This window comes from Pongo pygmaeus, chromosome 13 (genome assembly GCF_028885625.2).
Source record: "Pongo pygmaeus isolate AG05252 chromosome 13, NHGRI_mPonPyg2-v2.0_pri, whole genome shotgun sequence".
Lineage (NCBI taxonomy): Eukaryota > Metazoa > Chordata > Mammalia > Primates > Hominidae > Pongo > Pongo pygmaeus.
Genome location: NC_072386.2, coordinates 103,261,177 through 103,283,005, shown reverse-complemented (window position 1 = coordinate 103,283,005; position 21,829 = coordinate 103,261,177). Strand labels below are relative to the sequence as shown.

Here is a 21,829-nt window from a genome sequence, read left to right as displayed (position 1 = left end):
GTTTGTTGAACTTGTTGTTTAACTTTATAAAAAATAAAACTACAGTTAATGTGTCACTTAATGACAGAGATACACTCTGAGAAATGCATTGTCAGGCGATTTCATCATTGTGTGAACATCACAGAGTGCACCTACGCAAACCTAGATGGTGCGGCTACTACACACCGAGGTGATACGGTATAGGCTATTGCTCCTAGCATGTTACTGTGCTGACTACTGTAGGCAATTGTAACACAATGGCAAGTACTTGGGTACCTAAACATATTTAAATGTAGAAAAGGTACAGTAAAAATACAGTATTATAATCTTATGGGAGCACCATCTATATGCCATCCACTGTTGACAGAAATGTCACTATGCAGTACACACCTGTATAGTTCGCTTTTGTCATTCAACATTGTCTTTCTGCGACTTATCCATATTGATGCATGTTTAGCTATAGGAAAATAATTTTACTGTTCCATAGTCATGCACTATATAACTGACTGTGTGACAAATTGTCCACCTACTCTCCTGCCTGTGAACGTGTGCATGATCATGTGAATGGTTTACAGCTTTATGGCCCTACTAACAATGCTGCTGTGAACACTCATGCAGATGCACCCTCTTTAGAAAATGCAAGCCTCTTTAGGGAATAAACCAAGACAACGTTGGCCAAGTAGGTCTATCGGGACAATCACATGCTTTTTCCTTTAATGCGGTAAGTGGTAAATTAATATATTTTCTAATGTTAAACCAACCTAGCAGTTCAAGTTCAAAGTAGGACATTAAACACAAGCATTTAACTCCACAACCTCCTGAAACCCCCATAACATGGCAATAAAGAGGATTTTTTTAAATTATAAACCCTGAAGGACAAAAACAAACCAGAAATAAGACATAGCAACAAGGATTAGTGGACTTAGCCAACCCAAAAAAGTGGAATACTAGGCCACTTGGAGTAGGCCTAGTAAACCTAGATTTAGAATACAAAACCTTGAAAAGATTTAGGAATTGGTAACACCGACACCCCACCCCCTGGAAAAGAAGTATTTGGAGTATGAGGGAATTCAGTGCCCTCAACTTGAAAGAGCTTTAGAAAGTATGTTTTAGTTATCAAGAGTAAAGATTCTGATGCCATGCTTCCTGGGTTTATCTTTTGACTTTGCCACCTACTAGCTGTTTGCCTTCCGTCAAGTTCTATACATCTCTTGGTACCTCAAGAAGTTGGTGCTAGGTAAAAACTAATAGCATCAACTTCACAGGGTTGTCATGAGGATTACATTAGCTAATATGTTGAAAGTGCTTTGAATGATTCCCACCACAGGGTAAACACACACAAGTTTGGGTGCCTTTGTTGTAAGACTGGCAGCAGCTTCAGGGGACTACTAATCTTCAGGGACATCCAGTGTTCATTTAAACCTTGACATGGTGGGAATATTCAGAGAAGATGCTAAGAATACTGGGGGATTCTTTATAACAGAGCAGGAGTTCCAAAAAGGGCACAGTGGAAAGGTTTGTAAATGAAAGAAGAGAGGGGAATAAAGTCAGGAATAAAATTACAGAGCCACACAAGGATAACACGTCCACGTGTGACATCCTGCAGAGCTTACACTTGAGTAGAATATTCGAAATGCAGTGCTGGATCAGACAGACGGGCCACTCAGCCCGATGCTGGCCCAGTCCAAAGCACCGAGAAGTTATCTTAATGAGATATGGCTGTCCTTTAGGATAATTCCTTTATTCTGGTCAGTTCTTCTCTCCCCCGTTCCTTTAGGCAGCCATTCTCATACCCCAGCTTTTCGTGCTAAGCAGATTACTATCTTTCTGAAGTGAGAACCAGGTGTAAGAGTATCAGATGGAAATTTCCTATTTTGCTTCCTCCACAGAAGCCCATCCACTGGGCATCACCCTCACCTCCATTCCTTAGTCCCTGTGGACAACAACCCCTCCTCCCCTAAAGCTAAGCATTCCATCTGTGTCCTTGACCCATTTGTTCATTAGGGTGCACCTGTCATTAATCTCTTCCCTGTATCTTCAACATCTCCTGTTCATCCAGCTCTATTCCCAGAATCTATAAAAATATGGTTGGTTTTTCTTCCTAAAAAATATGAATCCAACCACCCCTTGACCTTATATCTTCTCCCTTGTCCTTCCTGGCTCATTCAATCTTTTTGAAAGGAGTCACTTACCTTGACTTCACTGTATCCCACTGATTTCTCAACCCCCAGCCTTCCCCCAACCCTCAAAACAAAACCAGCTGTGATACTGCCTTCAGTGCTGGGTTTCTCTGCCCTACCCCACCCAGTGCAGAAACGGCCCTTTTAAAATTGAGTGCCAATGACTTTCTAATTACCAAATCCAGTGGATATTTTCCTGTTCTTACTTCATGAATCCTGTTATGATACTTTCATTTACTTCTACTGAATAAGACTTGAGAGGATGGCCTGAGGCACAAGTAAGTGGTTAGGAGTGCCTCATTTAACATAAAGATGACATTCTACAATAGGGGTCCATTCTTCAGATTTAGCACATTGAACTTATGTTTCATCAATCGGGGGAACTTGCTATTTAAAGGAACCCTAGAGAGAATCCTTCTGCAAGCAGAATTTCCTCCTGTCATAAGCATTATCATATCCAAATGTATGTAGCTTCAGAAATTTCTTCCTATTTCAAGATTCCTTATGGGACACACCTACTCTCAGCCTCACCTCTATTACTGACTGGGTTGTTTACACATAGGAATCTGGGTTGCTGGTGAAATCAAGTCCATCTATAGTCTGTAAATCACATCATGTAAATGAAAAGAGCTCAACACAGTTCCAGGCACACAGGAGATGTCTAACAAATGCCAAGTATTTTCATTAATTTGTAAGCACTGAGAACAAAAAGCAAAAAGGGGAGTGGACTTACAGGTAGAACATCTATATAACGTTTAGGCCAAAATGTCTTAAAAAATCGATTGGGGGAAGCAGGCACAGTGGCTCATGTCCATAATCCTAGCATTTTGGGAGTTCAAGCTGGGAGGATTGCTTGAGGCTAGGAGCTCCAGACCAGCTTGGGCAACATAGCAAGACCGCATCTCTACAAAAAATAAAAAATTAGCTGGGCATGGTGGTGCATGCCTGAAGTCCCAGCTACTGTGGAGGCTGAGGTGGGAGGACTGCTTGAGCCCAGGAGTTGGAGGCTGCAGTAAGCTATGGTCATGCCACTGCACTCCAGCCTGGGTGACAGAGTGAGATCCTGTCTCAAAAAAACAAGTCATTTGGGATCTACTTCTTCACACCCACTAGAATTTTTAAAGTAAAATAGCAAATGTTGGCAAATATGTGGAGAAATTGGGCCCTCATACATTTCTAGTGCGGATATAAAATTGTAAGCCATTGTGGAAAACAGTTTGAACAATTCCTCAAAAAATTAAACACAGAATTACTATATGCTCCAGCAATTCCACTTCTTGTTGTATAGCCAAGGTAACTGAAAATAAGTGCTCAAACAAAATCTTATACAACCACCAGTGTTGATAGCAGCATTCTTCATTATAGCCAGGCTGGGAAAAGGAGGGGAGTGGTTCCTTAATGGGTACAAAGTTTCTTTTGGGGGTAATGAAAATGTTCTGAATTAAATAGTGGTGATGGTCATACAACATTGTGAATGTACTAAAAGTCACTGAATTGGACACTTCAAAATGGTTAAAATGGTGATATGTAACATGGATTTTACTTCCATTTTTTAAGAAAAGGAGATGTGATGGTGGAAGCAGAGATGACAACAGATATGCTGCTGGCTTTGAAGATAAAGAGGCCATGAGCCAAGGAATGCAGACGGCCCCAAGAGCTAGAAAAGGTAGGCAAACAAATTCTCCCCTAGAGCCTTCTGGTGGAATGCAGCCCTAGCCTATATCTTGATATTAGCTCACTAAAACTGATTTTGGACTTTTGACCTCCAGAGCTGTAAGAGAATAAATTTCTGTTGTTTAAGGCACTTAAAATAAAAAACACCTGGATGTAGGGGTGAGGGAGTGGACAGCGATGAAACAAGATTGGCCATGAGCTGATAAATGTTGAAACTGAGTGATGGAGTTTCAAGGGGACTCGTCATACCGAATCTCTTCAATATGGTTAATATTTTCTACAATGAAAACACTTTTAAAAACTGAATATACACATATATATGTTGGATCCCGCAAAAAAAATCCTATTTGCAAAGTATTACAATAATGCATTAAATATTTCAGGGTTTAATCTTGAAATACTGAAATTAGATAGTACTTAGTACTTTAGTAAAGCACTTTCATTTATATTCCATATTAGTTTATAAAGCTGTTTCATAATCTGAAAAAATAGCATATTTCTTATAGACTGTCAATGGAAGGCTGTTATTTCTGGGTAGGAAATCTAGACAAATCTTTCAATTGCTGAATCCTGAAATGTCCAACTTCCTCGTCAGCAATTGACTTGCTTCTTCTAAGCAATTCAACAGATATTTAGTGCACATTAAATATTTACATAGCAGAGGCCTATTTCTCCTACCCTTGTCAGACTAATAGAAAATATTGCTTCTAGGCAAAAATTACTACCAAATAAATAAAGGAGCATAGAGATTAAAAGCTTGTCACGAAGCACAGAGATTAAAAACAATAATCACCAAGCCCAGTTTAATGCAAAGCATTAGGAAGTTGAACCAATGTTTCAATACTTATTAACTTATCCATTGAGTAAGCTAAACACAGGTATATTTTTAACAGTACAAAAAAGAAGGAACCAACTAGAAATGGAGTTTTTATTATTTCATATTAAAAAAACAATTGTTGCATTACAAATTTATTCTCATTAATTCCTATGAGTTTACTACTACTCAAAAGAAAACTTGGTACATAACACAAATGTATCCTTCCAGAAAGCTTTCTTCCTTAAATCTGAGGTGAACGTTAAATTTCCAAGTGAAAATTAAACACTCAAGTGTTTATTAAATGTATCTGCTTCATCTTCTAAATCTAATATGTGCACCCATCTAATCATGAAATTGCTCTGCTGTGTAACTAGTGCTCCAGGAAATGAAGAAGTGCCAAGCCCACTGAACAAATACGGAAGCAGAAAATAGAATGGTGGTTGCCAGGGGGTACGGAGAGCGGGAAATGGGGAGTTGTTCAATGGATATAAAGCTAGTGTTATAAAATATAAATAAGTTCCAGATATCTGCTGTACAAAGTGGTACCTATAGTTAACAATACAGTCATCCTCCCTTATCCTAGGGGGATACATTCCAAGACCCCCAGCAGATGCCTGAAGCCATGGATGGTACTGAACTCTGTATATACTATGTTTTTCCTATATATACATACCTATAATAAAATTTAGAGACAAGGTGTCACTGTGTTGCCCAGGCTGGTCTTGAACTCTTGGGCTCAAGTGAACTTCCCACCTGTATATACATACCCATATATTTTTTTCCTATACATACCTATAGTAAAATTTAGTTTGCAAATCAGGCACGGTAAGAGATTCACAATAATAAAACAGAACAATTATAATAATATTCTGTAATAAGTGTTATGGGGATATGGCCTTTCTCTTTCTCTCTCAAAACATCTTATGGTACTGTACTCACTCTTCTTCTTGTGATCTCCAGCCTGATGACCAAGAGGGCTAAGGGACTCACAGGTGGGCAGTGTCTACAGTGTGGATACACTGGACAAAGATAATTTATGTCCTAGGTGGGACTGCATGAGATTTCATCACACTATTCAGAACAGCAAACAATGTAAAACTTATGAACTGTTTATTTTTGGAATTTTCCATGTCATATTTTTGGTCTACAGGTAACTGAAACCATGGAAAGCAAAACCACAAATAAGGGGGAATGACTGTATGGTGTTGCATGCTGTAAAATGTGATAAGAGGAGAGATCTTACGTTACATGTTCATGTTACACGTTATGTACATCTTATGTTACAGGTTCTTATTAAAAAAAAAACAGCAAAGGGAGACAAGAAAACTTGTGAAGGTGATGGATCTGTTTATTACTTTGATTATGGTGATGGTATCAGGGGTATATACAAGCCTATCGAATTGTATGCATTAAATATGTGCAAGGCTATTCTGTATATCAATTATATCTCAAAAAAGCTTTAAAAAAAAACAGAGGAAAAAAGTCATAATGAAGACTTTCTGGCAGCTCCAACTATTACATAATGAAGAAAAACACAGTGAACTGCTGTTATGAGATGACAAACATACACCCAGCATACTTCTGGTTCCAAGACGGCATTTTAAGAACATATGGTTACTCCTGGCCAGGCGCGGCGGCTCACGCCTGTAATCCCAGCACTTTAGAAGGCAAAGGCAGGAGGATCCCTTGAGGCCAGGAGTTTGAGACCAGCCTGGGCAACATAGCAAGACTCTGTCTCTACCAAAAAAAGAATTAGCCAGACATGATGGCATAGGGTGCCTGTAGTCCCAGCTATTCGAGAGGCTGAGGTGGGAAGATCACTTGAGCCCAAGAGTTCAAGACCAGCCTCAGCAACACAGTGACACCTTGTCTCTACGAAAAAAATTTAAAAATCAGCCAGGCATGGTGGCACATACCTGCGGAGGCTGAGGTGGGAGAACCGCTTGATCCTGGGAGGTCGAGGCTGCAGTGAGCTGTGATCATACCACTGCACTCCAGCCTGGGTGACAAAACAACATCCTGCCTCTTAAAATTTTATATATATAATGGGGCCAGGCGCAGTGGCTCACACCTGTAATCCCAGCACTTTGGGAAGCCAAGGCAGGTGGAACACGAGGTCAGGAGATGGAGACCATCCTGGCTAACATGGTGAAACCCTGTCTCTACTAAAAATACAAAAAATTAGCCGGGCGTGGTGGCGGGCGCCTGTAGTCCCAGCTACTAGGGAGGCTGAGGCAGCAGAATGGTGTGAACCCGGGAGGCGGAGCTTGCAGTGAGCCGAGATCGTGCCACTGCACTCCAGCCTGGGCGACAGAGCGAGACTCTGCCTCAAAAAACAAATTATATATATACACACATATACACATGCACATATACATATATATATATATATACACACATACACACACACATATACACACACACATATATACACATATATATACACACACATATATATATACATATATATAAATTTTAAAAAACAACTATGAAAATTTAAGGATGAAAAGGCACCCCAATTTTTAAATGGGCAATGGATCTTAATTGATATTTCTCCAAGGAAGATATGCAAATGCCCAAAAGCACATGAAAAGATGCTCAACACCATTAGGGAAATACAAATTAAAAACACAATGAGATAGCACTGCACATCCAGTAGGATGGCTACAATCCAAAAGACAGACAGTAACAGCATTGATGGAGATGTGGAGAAACTCCTATACATCGCATGTGGAAATGTAAGTTGATGTCATCGCTTTTGAAAACAGTCTGGCAGTTCCTCAAAAGGCCAATTATAGAGTTATGTATGATTCAACGATTACACTCCTAAGAATACACCCCCCCAAAAATGGGAACATGTACACAGAAAAACTTGTACATGAATGTTCACAGCAGCATTACTCATAATAGCCAAAAGGTGAAACAACCAAAACGTCCATCAAGGGTGAATAGACAAAATGTGGTATTATCCATAAACTGGAATATTATATGGCAATAAAAATGAATTAAATATTAATATATGCTACTACATGGATGAACCTTGAAAATATGCTAAGTGAAAAAACCCAGTAACAAAAAAATCACGTTGTGTATCATTTCACTTACATGTAATGTCCAGAATAAGCAACTCTGTAGAAAGTACATGAATGGTTGCCGGGGGCTGGGGGATACACAGTGTTTGTAAGTGACAGCTTAAGGGATGGGAGGTTTCTTTTTGGGATGATAAAAAGATTTGAAAATGGGTAATGCTGATGGTTGTCCAATTTTATGAATATACTAAAAGCCTTTGAACTGTACATTTTAAATGGGTGAATTATATGTTATATAAATTAAATCTCAATAAATCCTTTTTTAAAAAGGGAAATGAACATTTCTGCATGTTTACTGGGTCTCCAACTGATAATAAGTTCCCCAAGGCAGGGGTCCTTTGTCTTCCTTATAATCTTCTCATCCCACCCTCTCTTCCTCCAGAAGATGATGCTTAAATAACAGACAGACACCTCCTAGCAAAGCTACTATAAAATTTTTTGTAACGGATGAGGGAAGTTGGTTTCTAGTTTGACTTTCATACTTAAATCAGAGAGGCTCTCCCATATTAAATCCCTCTCCACTCCAGATATGTGAGTACCAAGAATTTATGAAAAAAAAATTAAGTTTCTGCTTGTTTCTAAAGTAGCTTCCTACTAACTGCTTCTATCCAGACCATCAGAAACCATATTTAAAGATATTCTGGATCCACCTTGGGCATTCTGGAAACTCTTCCATTCTCTTCTCGTGTCTATGGAAGAGTAGACACTATGTTTCACCAGCAGGTGTCACTGTCTTACCTTTGAGCTTCCAGTATCAACCTCACAGGCACCAGCTGCCAGGAGGGCAGCTCCCTGATGCATGCTGTGGGCTATAAATAAACAGTGACTTTCTTCCAAAGAGTACAGTACAGAAAGGCAGGGAGAAAGAGTAATTGTACAGTGAAGAAAGCTGACCAGCACTACCTCAAGTCAGGCGATGGAGGTTCACATCAATGGTGAGGCACACTGTTGACAGCACATGCCCTGGACAGGAGGTGACGAGGGTGGCAGCTCGCCTCTGTGGTTTCTTCCCCAAACACATTACCCCGATCGGGAAAGCCATCAGACAAATGTCAACTGAGGGACAAGTCTACAAAATTCCTGACTAGTACTCCTCAAAACAGTCATGGTCATCCAAAAAAGGGAAAGCCTGAGAAACTGTTACAACCAAGAAGAGCCTAAGGAGACATGACTGCTAAATAAAATGTGGGATCCTGGGTAGGATCCTGGAACAGAAAAAAGGAACTTGGGCCGGGCGTGGTGGCTCACGCCTGTAATCCCAGCACTTTGGGAGGCCAAGGTGGGAGGATCACCTGAGATCAAGAGTTTGAGACCAGCCTGGCCAACATGCTGAAATCTCATCTCTACTAAAAATACAAAAATTAGCTGGGTGTGGTGGTGTGCACCTGTAATGCCAGCTACTCAGGAGGCTGAGGCAGAAGAATCGCTTGAACCCTGGAGGCGGAGATTGCAGTGAGCTGAGATCATGCCACTGCACTCCAGCCTGGGTGACAGAAGTAAACTTCATCTCAAAAAAACAAAAAAGAAAGAAAGAAAAATAAAAAGGAACTTGGAATAAAAGACTTTTAGTTAATAATCGTGTTTATTTCATAACGACTGGTTCATTGTGACAAATGTGCCACACTAATATAAAATGTTAATACCGGATGTGAGGCTTGAGAATTCTCTCTACTACCTTCACAATAATTCTGTAATTCTGATAATGTTCTAAAATGCAGTTTATTTTAAAAAAATTATTCACTGCCTATTTTGCCACCTTAAGATTCTATTTTAAGGAATATTCCCAACTGTTTAAAAACTACTGTTTCCTCTTCAGGCATGTTTTTAAGTGGTTAGAAGACAGAAAAAGCAAAACTTCAGGCTGGGAGAACAGAAAGGGTATGTGGGGAAAAAGGAGATACCCTGAGAAAGAACTGAGTCCCAGGTGAGAGCCATCGTTCCTATCACAGTACTAGCAACGTGGCTCTTTTCACCCTGAAAACCGAGAAAACTGCCAGTGCATTCACAATATACACAGCCTCTTCCAACCATGGGGGGAAAAAGGCTGAGAGATGTGGTGGTAACAGAAAGTTAGTAGTGCTAGGAAGTTATCATTCAACAAAGGTCTTTGCTGAAAGATAAATCAGCCCCTCTGAGGAGTTTTATGACTCAAACTGCTCTAAAGCCCCCAAGGCCCAAAGAAACATCTGGTGTCCAAATCGTTATTATTTCTACTTTTAACAAAAGTAGTCAGAAAAGTACTCAATATAAATGTTGAGGCCAGGCGCGGTGGCTCACACCTGTAATCCCAGCACTTTGGGAGGCCGAGGTCAGTGGATCACCTGAGATCAGGAGTTCGAGACCAGCCTGGCCAACATGGCAAAACTCCATCTCTACTAAAAATACAAAAACTAGCTGGGCGTGGTGGCATGTGCCTGTAATCCCAGCTACCCAGAAGGCTGGGGCAGGTGATCCACTTGAACCTGGGAGGTGGAGGTTGCAGTGAGCTGAGATCATGCCACTGCGCACCTGCCTGGGCAAGAGAGTGCGACTCTGTCTCAAAAAAAAAAAAAAAAAAAAAAAAAAAGATTTAAATTCATTTTGCTCCGGTTCTGTTTTTTAAAAACTGTGCAGATGGAAGCACTGGAGTAGATAAATGTCACGTTGCTTCAATAAACAGTGTTAGGTGGTTTCTTGTTTTTTTAAATGAAAAACTATGGCAATGGATTCTGTGCTAGATTTCTGCCTCTGTGGCTAAAGAAAGCCCAGCCAGCCGCAAAACTGGCTTTCTATATAGCAAATCAGAAACTAAAACCTAATAGGTGAAGTATTATATACAGTGTCCGTTAACATGTTTTACATACGTTTGCTAGGTGAGTCTGTATATCTTAAGGGAAGAGAGTTGAGTGAACCCCTTCAGGAAAGACAACACAGCACAAGTGAGAAACAAGCTGTAGTGACTTACTACCTACGGGAATGAGATGAGTGGGCTGGGATTCTTCCAGTTTGCTCCTCAACCAGTCAAAATCCTGGTATCTTCGACGAACAGAATATTCTGGCAGGTCAAACTCCACCCGAGTACTCTGCAAAGAAGAGAATGGAAAAAAAATAAGCATAAGGGAACAGCATATCTTGGCTGAAGGGAAGGAAAAAAGGTCTCTTAGAATAACCAAACTAGGCAAGATCACATTTTCCTTCCACCAAACACACCAGCCAAATGGCAGAGTTTACCAACACAAAATAGACCAGTCTGGGACACTGAGCCCAGTTAAAAATTCAAGGAGCTGGAATAAAAATGCCAGTTTTCCGAGATTGCGCCACTGCACTCCAGCCTGGGTGACAGAGCGAGACTCCGTCTCAAAAAAAAAAAAAAAAAGCCAGTTTTGTTTTGTTTTTTTTCCCTACCCTCAGGAAATAGAATTCAACTATCCCCCAGAATTGTTTAGAAACATTTGATTCATTTCCTCCAAGCTTAACTCTAACAATTTCTTTTAGCAGAAAAAATCCACTTAGGATATTGCTACTAAATCCAAATCTGTGAAAAGAAATTGTCTCCACCTTCTGCTAAATATGCTGACAAGTTTTGCCAAAGAGAAAATAAACAAAAAGTAAAGATAATAAATAGATCACTGCTCATTTCAGGGGCAGATTAGATGAAAATAGAAAAGGTTTTGCTTAATCTTCCACATTCTGCCAGAACCACAACCCTGGAACTGTTATATTTTAGATGGATAAGAAAAAATCTAGAGATAATACAAAAATGTCATTGCATTACAGAAAAATATTAATAATCTCATCCCTTTTTCTCAATTTTTAAAGTTTTCTGAAATGTGATTGCAGCACTTTAATAATGAAAATCAATGTCAAATAAAATTAAGTTGATTTACACTAAAACAAGATTTTTACTCATTTACTGGCACAAATTAAACCGTGTCTCACATAAGCCATTTTTCCCTATGAGGATATACACTATATGACTGTCATGGTTCTCAGAAGTTAAAGTACAAGATAAAAATGGGTCAAGCTACATCTCATAAATTTACTCTTTCAAGCCAAAAGTCTGTTTTAATTCACAGCACCAAGAAAATCTTTAAGCACATGAACGAGAGTCATTCATCAAAGAAAAAGCTGTGAACAGCTCTAGCATCAAAAATTATGATTTCATCCTCCCCAAAACCTGTGTTCACAGTCTTAGCAAAATGGTGAAGTTCAAGGACTCGTTCTTGGACTGACCCCCAACTAACTGCATTGTTTCCCCTCTTCGAGTCCCACACACCAGCATATGCCTATGAAACATGACCTTCCCCTGTGTTTGCAAGGGTGAAGATGTGGGGAAATTCACTCAATGTAGGTATTTGTGACTTATCAGACGATTTTCCCAAAGGAACTAGCATTGTAGGATTGGAGAGAGAAAAAAAAGACAACACTTAAATCCAGAGAGCAAGTCATTGTTGACAGAAATATTGGGAACAAGTGGCCTGATACTCCCATCTCCACACCACCCACACAGGCGGAGCGGGAAGGACTCTGCGCCTATGCAGTTCTTGCATCCCTACCAGATCCCTAACATGTCATTAAGCCTCCTTGAGCCCTAGGTTCAACAGTAAGAAGAGAGTTAGGGCAGGGCGTGGTGGCTCATGCCTGTAATCCCAGCCCTTTAAGAGGCCAAGAAGGAAGGATCAGCTTGAGCCCTAGAGTTTGAGACCAGCCTGGGCAACATAGCGAGACCCCATCTCTGCAAAAAAAAGTTTTAAATTAGCCAGGTGTGGTAGTGCATACTTGCAGTTCCTACTACTCAGAGGCTGAGGCAGGAGGATCGTCTGAGCCCAGGAGGTTGAGACAACTGCAGTGAGCTGACTGTGCCACTGCACTTCAGCCTGGGCGACAGAGTGAGACCTTGTCTCAAAAAAACAAAAGCAGAGTTGGAAGGGAAGTTCAAGACCTCCCATCTCCCCCCGCCCACAGGCTCCATGTGAGAACTTGCCAATCATTATGGGCTAATGAAAGGCATATTTTGAAAGATGACAAATTAAAGCAACTCATTTTCATTGTAAACCAAACTGATGGAAGGCTCTACTTTTTGCCTTCTTAAATGTTACACGATTATTGGCCGGGCGCAGTGGCTCACGCCTGTAATCCCAGCACTTTGGGAGGCCGAGGCGGGCTGATCATTTGGGGTCGGGAGTTCAAGATCAGCCTGGCCAACATGGTGAAACCCCATCTCTATTAAAAATACAAAAATTAGCCAGTTGTGGTGGCGGATGCCTGTAATCCCAGCTACTCAGGAGGCTGAGGCACAAGAATTGCTTGAACCCCAGAGGTGGAGGTTGCAGTGAGTCAAGATTGCACCATTGCACTCCAGCCTGGGCAATAGAGCAAGAGACTCTGTCTCAAAAAAAAAAAAAAGTTACACGATTAACTGATCATTTCTCTCATGTTTTTCAGATCCATTTCATAAATTACAGTTTATGTAATATTTCTACTCTAATTTGAAATCATTTTTGGTAACTACAAAAGACAGCACAATAGAACACATGTTTTATTTTTGCCACAACCAATTTCACTTTTGGGGAACAGGCTTTTTTTTTCTTCTATTTATTCAGGTTATATACTTATTTTAAAACTTCAAGAAAAATAAATAGAAAATAAAAGATCAGCCATAATCCCTCTAAATAGAGAAAAACACAATTAACATGGTTTATATGTTTCCATATTTTTTCTAGGCATATTCATTCATTTACTCATTGTCTGTATCTCTTTTAGCACATCTTGGACATCTTTCTACAGCAGTAAGTTCAGATGTACATAGTCATTTTTAACACATATATAGTATTCCACAGAATGGTTACACGATAATTAAGCCAAATCCCCATTTGTTTCCAATTTTTCCATCAATAAACAATACTTTTGTAAACATCATTGAGCACCTGATAATTCCCTTAAAATAAATTCCTAAAGATAGAATTGCTGGACAAAAGTGTACATATACTTTTTAATTGACAAACTGCTTTCAGAAATATAGCAATTTATATTCTTACCACATATTCTCAGGAACTAGTTATCTTTGGTGGACTGATAAATGAAAAATAATACATCATCTTTGTTTACAGTTGTTTCTTTAATTACTATTGGGGTTGAACATCCTTTCAAATGTTTATTGGCCAAAAGAAGAAAAGTATTTTTCTTCTTTTATCAGGGGTCTTTTTTAAAATTTTAAGTCCAGCCAGGTGCAGCGGCTCATGCCTGTAATCTTAGCACTTTGGGAGGCCGAGGCAGGCAGACAGCTTGAGTCCAGGAGTTCAAGACCAGCCTGAGCAACAAGGCAAAACCCTATCTCTACAAAAAGGGCAAAAATTAGCCGGGCATGGTGGCATGCACCTGTAGTCCCTGCTACTCAGGATGCTGAGGTGGGAGGATCGCTTGAGCCTGGGAGGCAGAGGTTACAGCTAGCCAAGACTGCACCACTGCACTCCAGAGTGAGCCACAGAGTAAGACCTCAACTCAAAAAAAAATAAAAATAAAAATAAAAATTGTGAGTCAAGTCTTTTTCATTTGTGTAAGTTCTTTATTACCATTTGCCTATCATAATTTCCAAATGGTTTGTCTGATACAGAATGTTTCCATTGTTTTATTGTTGATTTCATCCATATTTGCCCTTTACGCTATTTTTGGGGTCTTCAATAAGGCCATCCCCCCTGAAAGCTTATGAAAATATTCACCTACAGTATCTATGATTTTCTTTTCTAGTTATGTCTAATCACTGCTTTTCTACTTCTAGGAATCTACCATTGGAAAATAATGTCTAAACTGTGGCAAGGATATTTGCATAATGATCTTCATTGCAATATTATTTAAATCAGCAAAGAATCAAAGCAACCTAAATATTCAACAATAAAAAACTATTAATGAAATTATGGCATATTTATTCTATGGTTGTCAGTAATTTTGTTGGTAAGACTTTTTTTTTTTTTTTTTAATTTAGATAAGAGCCAGGAGTGGTGGCTCACGCCTGTAATCCCAACACTTCGGGAGGCCGAGGCAGGCGGACCACTTGAAGTCAGGAGTTCAAGACCAGCCTGGCCAACACAGTGAAACCCTGTCTCTACTAAAAATACAAAAATTAGCCAGGCATGGTGGTGCATACCTGTAGTCTCAGCTACTGTACTCGGGAGGCTGAGGCAGGAGAACTGCTTGAACCTGGGAGGCAGAGGTTACAGCGAGCCAAGATCGCACCACTGCACTCTAGCCTGGGCGACAGAGCGAGACTTTGTCTCGCAAAAAAAAAAAAAAAAATTAAATACAGTCCCCCAGGCTGGAAGGCAGTGGCACAATCATAGCTCATTATAGCCTCAAACTCCTGGGCTCAGGCAATCCTCCCACCTCAGCCTCCCAAGTACCTGGACTACAGGCACATGCCACCATATCTGGCTGATTTTTGGTGTTTGTTTTTTGTTTTGTAGAGCTAGGGGTCTCACTATGTTGCCCAGGCTGGTCTCTAACTCCTGACCTTAAGCAATCCTCTGTCTCAGCCTTCCAAAGTGATGGGATTACAGTCATGAGCCACCACAACCAGGGTATAAGACATTGTTGTTTTGGGGGGTTTTTTTTGAGACGGAGTCTCACTCTGTCAACCAGGCTGGAGTATAGTGGCGTGATCTCGGCTCACTGCAACCTCCACACCTCCCAGGTTCAGGTGATTCTCCTGCCTCAGACTCCCAAGTAGCTGGGACTACAGGCGTGCACCACCACACCCAGATAATTTTTGTATTTTTAGTAGAGACAGGGTTTCATCATGTTGACCAGGCTGGTCTCAAATTCCTGACCTCAAGTGATCCAACCACCTCAGCTTCCCAAAGTGCTGGGATTATACGCATGAGGCACCATGCCTGGCCTGTTGTTTTAAGGGAAAATGGGAGGATACAAAATTAATTGTACATAAGGATTTCATTTACATTAATATCTGGATATTTAAAAATTTAGAAGAAAAATTTAAAGCTGATAATGAGAACTGTCCTCTTTATATTCACCCTTATTTCCAAATTTTACACCATTCTCATACAATATTTTTATAGTCTCACACACACACAATGCTCATTTTTTAAAAGCTCCTTTAAGGACATCAGGAACTTAATACAGCAAGAAAAACTTGCTTGATGCTTTGGAAAGCAATAAGGTAAGAAGTTATCATGAAATGGATGCTCAAGGTCGGGCATGGTGGCTCACACCTGTAATCCCGGCACTTTGGGAGGCCAAGGTGGGCAGATCACTTGGTCAAGAGTTCAATTGGTCCATGCCTGTAGTCCCAGCTACTCGGGAGACTGAGGCAGGAGAATTGCTTGAATCTGGGAGGCGGAGGTTGCAGTGAGCCGAGATCGTGTCACTACACTCCAGCCTGGGTGAAACAGGACGACTCCGTCTCAAAAAATAAATAAATAAATAAATGGAGGCTTGCACACTCTCTGACCCAGTATTTATTTTACTTATTTTTACCACAATTTGTTCTAGAAAAGATATAGTGATAGGTAAAATACGATCAAATGACATAAATTAGAAGTAGGTGAAAAAGATAAAGAAAAAAACAAGGACAGAGGGAAAAAGTAGAGCCAGGAATGAGGCTAGCAAAGCACACTCACAGTGAAACACTGCACACCAGCTAAAACTGGGCCAGAGACACTACTTGGAATTTCTGGAGAGAAATACATTTATAGGACTCACAGTATTCATAAAACAGGCAGACCAGTAAAACTCCAAAGATAAGTTTGTAGTAAATTTTTCCTCCGTGAAATTCAGGATCTAACTTAGGAAAATTTAAAAATATACATTTATCTCTATTTTTGAATACCCATAGTAAACAATTTTTTAAAAAGAACGAAAAGCATACACACACAATTCCATAATCAGAGACAACCACTACATCATTTTGTTCTACGTCCTTCCACATCGTGTGTCCACAATGCAGAATGTCCAAAGATCACAAGGTCACGGGCGCACACGTACAGTCAGGTTTAAGAACAGGTGACCAAGCACAAGAATCATAGTCAAGAAGACTCATTTTTGCTATGCTAGAAGTGTAACACCATCACTCCACGTGAATACGTCCCTGGTCATCTCCAGACATCCCTGGCAATTTTTTTTTCCTTTGGAAGTTCAACATTTTAGAATCACAGTCTAATCGGCCACCCAGCAGGGCACTCCACCTACTGGGCCTCACTCACCCTACCACATAAGGTCTCCCCTTATGCCCCAAGAGCTGACGTGCCCAACAACTGTGGCCCAGGGCCATTCCGAAGAACGTCCATTTGATCCAAAATTTACAACTGAGTCACTCCAGAGAGACATGATCTTTATCACAAGTGCCATCTGTCCAGGCCACAGCTGGGTCTTAAGAATTCTAGGCAACCCCCATCTCCCAACAAAGGGATCTCTTCCCTTATCAAAGAAAAACCAGCTAGTCCCATTCTGCCTCAAAACCCCACTGCCCTGAGAATGACAATTAGAGGCTTCCAGCCTTTCATCCTCACGCTCCTCTGCCTTCCTTTCTTCCAACATGGACTTCTACTTATCTCGTTCCTCTCAGATCTTTCTGCCAAGCTCTCTGGAAGACCCATGCCATAGTTAATAAAGTCTTGTCGTTCTTCTGCCCATTCAAATTCTGAAACCTGGCTCTCCCTGAGAATGGGGCCTCCCTGCCGTCGGTCCCTCTGTGAGCTGCTCGCATTCCACAAGCCTCACCCAGCCCAAGGCCAGGAGTTGCTGCTGACATGCTCCTCGTCCCACACAGCCCCTGACCACCACTCCTCCACCGCCCTGTGAAGACCCTTCTGAGGCTCGTGCCATCCAGTGACATACATCCTCTATCTCTCCCGCACAGCTGTCATCCACTGACAGCTCTGCCATTTCTCCTGATGCCCTGAAGACTGAAGCAGCTGGCTCTCAGGCTTCCTTTCCAAGCCCTTCCACAACCTGGGTGCCCTCGAGATCCAGGTGGCTCACACACACAACACCAGCCTCTAAGCCAGCAATGTCTCCTTCCATTCCACAGCCTCTCCCAGACCGTCACCAGGGAGAAAGCCACACATCTCCCTCTAAACGGCATCCCCTATATTTCAGGCTCTTCCTCTTCCCAACATCCTTGGTTTCTCAGCCTCTTGGGACCTAAAGTTCCTTGACATTCCATCCATTCATGTCTTTACTTACTTCCTTCTTTACTCAGCATCCATTCCATGGCCCAGAACTTCAATCACTTACTTACAGCAATATCTATATGTTCCCTCCCCACTGCCCATTCACCCAACTCGTAAAAACCCACTTGCTCTACCAGACCTGGGCGTGTGAGCACACTGCTGGAGGAGAAACAAAATCAAGCAAACACACGGACAGACACGATACATTCTACAACCAGACCCTCCAACATTGCCAGGCACCCTTTTCATACTCCCTTAAGTCAGCTCACTCCCACATTGTCCAAATCATTTATCAAAAAGCCCATAAAAGTTTTGAAAATTTCTAATCCCCACTTCAAACCGCTCCCACCCTTAGAAGACTTCATCATCTATTCAGAGAGAAAACTGCAGATATAAGCAAAGAACCCCTTAACTTCCTGCCACAAAACAAACTTCTCTTCCTTCACAAACAATGGAAAAAGTACACCGCCCCTTCAGTGGCAATTCTAGCTTCCTCTGCCTTCCCAGGAGCCTCCACCCTACTCTCCAATCTTCAACCTAATGCCTTCTTCTCTACCAATACTGGGCAACTGGCAGTTAAACAAGTCTCTTTCATCCTTAAAAACAGCAGGAGTCCAAAAAAAAAAAAAAGTCTCCCTCTCCCTCAAACCCACACCCACTTCTGACCACTGCTCTCTATGCTTGCTTTCATTGCCAAAATTCTAACACTCTTCTCTCTCTTACCCCTCACTCACTCTAACCCACTTGGGTTCTGCATCACTACACCAATGAAACTGCTCACACCACAGCCAGCAATAACTGTGTCATTAAACTAACGTCCACTTTGCATTGTACATAATTCAGCCTCGGAGCAGCATTTAGACTCTGTTGACCACTGCGGCATTTAGAAAGAGGAACTAGTTGGGGTGTTATGACTCTTTTTCTTTTCTTTTTACACACCACTGGTAATGAGGCTAAACACAAGAAAATAATAACCCCTGAAGGGAGTTGAAGGCTCGCCTCTGTTTCCTCACCCTCAAGTCTACTTCTGTATTGTCAGTTTCAACCACACAGGCCATGCTACTGGACCACAGTGCTGGGTATCAGAGCCATCCCTCTCTTGAAAATCATGTCTTTTGGGCCGGGCACAGTGGCTCACGCCTATAATCCCAGCACTTTGGGAAACTGAGGTGGGCAGATCGCCTGAGGTCAGGAGTCGAGACCAGCCTGTTCAAAATGATGAAACCCTATCTCTACTAAAAATACAAAAATCACCCAGGCACAGTGCTGTAATCCCAGCTACTCAGGATGCTGAGGCAGGAGAATCGCTTGAACCTGGGAGGCAGAGGCTGTAGTAAGTCAAGGTCATACCACTGTACTCCAGCCTGGGCAACAGAGCAAGACTCTTGTCAAAAAAAAGAAAGAAAAAAAACAAAATCATGTCTTTTGGGCAAGATTATTAATATTTATTATCTTTAGAATCAGAGAGACCTGGACTCAAGTTCTAGCTCCACCACCCATGAGTTGCAGGTCTTTGAGCAATTTTCTTAACATCTCTGTCTCTCAATTTTCTCATCTGTAAGATAACAGTATTTATATCTACTTGAGTGTGAAGATTAACTGATAATATAAGTAAAGCATTTAGCACAAAATAAATGAGGGCACATCCATACAATGGAACACTATTGCAGTCTTATAAACAATAGCATAAAAGCATGCTTGCTGGCATTTCCTAGCATAGAAACATGTTCACAATGTATTAAGTGAATTGGCAGTATACAAAATACTCGTTTTTGTAACTGGATGAAGAAAAGTAGTATAGAAAGTCACCAACAATTATTTCTGGCTGGTGAGCGTATAGGCATTCTTTAGTGTTTTAGCTTACTTGAACTTTCTTTTTTTTCTACAATGAACATACATTACTTATATAACATAAAAATAAAAGGGTTTCAACTGCAAAAAAGTACAGTTGCATGGTAAGTGTCCAATAACTAGCTGCTGTTATGATGTTACTTTCTTGTAGTCTGCAGAAAGAGCCAGAAGCTGCCTGCCCTAAGAAGGCCTAAGCTGGCTCTCCTCCACCACTAGGGAGAGAAGATACTTTTACCTTAGATTTGGGTGGATAATTCTTTGCCTACATTGGCTGTCAGCCCTCACTTATTTTAGCTCAGGTGAAAAGAGCTCTGTACTTTGTCCAGCCCTGGTCATCAGAAATCTGCATTAGGACTACAGCATCAAAGCCTTAAGGTAATAAAGCAAAGCATTTGAACAACCTTGTCCTCTGACCATTAACTTTGTTTGAGGACCTCTGCAGAAGTGGAAGTCCCAGGACGGGGTCAGGTGTTGGGATCCCGTGTTCCTCCTATTTGTTCTCTTTCTCTCATTCTCACACACCCCTACGATATCCGTCAATACAACTTCAGAAAGAAGCCTCTGAATGCACCACCAAAATTTAAACCCGGTGTCACTATTAGAAACAGGAAAAGAAGACAACTCTGGTTTGGGATCAGAAGTGAAAGAAATGATAAAAAGTAAAACTCAGTTCTGCAACAAGATTATCTTGAGGTGCTGGCATCACAGCCAAGTGAAAATGTGCTGCTAGAACTTGGAAAACGTTACTCTAAGGCATTTCATGACTTATAAGAAATCAAGCCCAAGAGAAGGGACAGAAATAAGAACACAGAGGGAAAAAGGTAGGGAAGGAAAGAGAAGCAGCACAGGAAAGACTGGTGAGTTGCAGCTGCGCGTCAGCCTCTGAATCAGTTAACGGCAGTCCTGCAGTATTTGCATTTTGGGGCAGAAGAATCAAGAAGCCAAGGGAAAATGTCACAGTGGGCAAGCACTGCTGTGCCAGCAAGGCGGTCATTTTGTCATTTGGCCATTTACAGCACCAACTCAAGAAAAACAGGCTTACCTTTCACTGACTACAGGGTAAAAAATAAGGTCACCCTAGAAAAAAATAAATAAATGGATATAATTCCTGGAAATATGTATATTAATCTAGGTCCTCTGAGGAAATAACATATGTAAGCATCTAGCCCAATATCTGGGCTAGGCACCCAGTGGTGTAGCGGGGTAAGACTGTGCATGTGCACATGTACATAGACGTATCTTTACATGCGAACCTGGTGCAGAAAACACAGGGTAGCAGCCGGACACAGTGGCTCACACTTGTAATCCCAGCACTCTGGGAGGCCCAGGCGGGCAGATCACCTGACACCAGGAGTTCGAGACCAGGCTGGCCAACATAGTAAAACCACATCTCTACTAAAAATACAAAAAGTAGCCAGGCGTGGTGGCACACATCTGTAGTCCCAGCTACTCGGGAGGCTGAGGCAGGAGAATCCACTTGAACTCAGAGGGTGGAGGTTGCAGTGAGCTGAGATCATGCCACTGCACTCCAGCCTGGGCGACAGAGGGAGACTGTCTCAAAAAAAAAAGAACAAGACAAGACAGAGTGGTAACATCAAAAAACTGGAGAAGGCTTAAATGTCCATAGAGAAAAGATGTTATATAATTATTGCATAAATAATTAGGCAGAGATTGAAAGAGTAAGCTAGACATGGTCATATGAACATGGAAAGGTCTTCAAAAATACTATAAAATGGAAGGGAACATTGGAAAGCAATATTACACCAAAATCTAAATTATATACATTCTAACTATACATGTGTGTGAATGTAAACGCAAAGAAAAACGACTAGAAGGACACACAGCAAATTTTAGCCATGGCTGCTTTTGGCAAGAAGGACAAGGTAAATAAGAAGGGCTGAGGGAGGCTCCCTGCTTCCACTCAGTATATGGCCTTCAGCATTGCTTCTTTTATTTTTTTACAAATATAAAATTTTCATCCAATAAGAGATGAAGAAACATAACTTGAGTATTTTATCCCCTGCTTGTCTTTCCAAAGAATTTAGAAAGGTACAGAACTTACAAAACTTTCAAAAT

General features: G+C 41.1%; 1 protein-coding gene across 2 annotated transcripts in view; it reads right to left on the bottom strand.

Annotated features, from left to right (window-relative positions):
- The window catches only part of SNX30 (sorting nexin family member 30), a 118,581-nt gene that overhangs the window by 45,957 nt on the left and 50,795 nt on the right, over positions 1 to 21,829 (bottom strand). For both annotated transcript variants that reach the window (XM_063649803.1, XM_054500883.2), the window contains exon 3: positions 10,691 to 10,801. In XM_063649803.1, the coding sequence (XP_063505873.1) occupies positions 10,691 to 10,801 (111 nt within the window). The remainder of the gene's footprint in view (positions 1 to 10,690; positions 10,802 to 21,829) is intronic.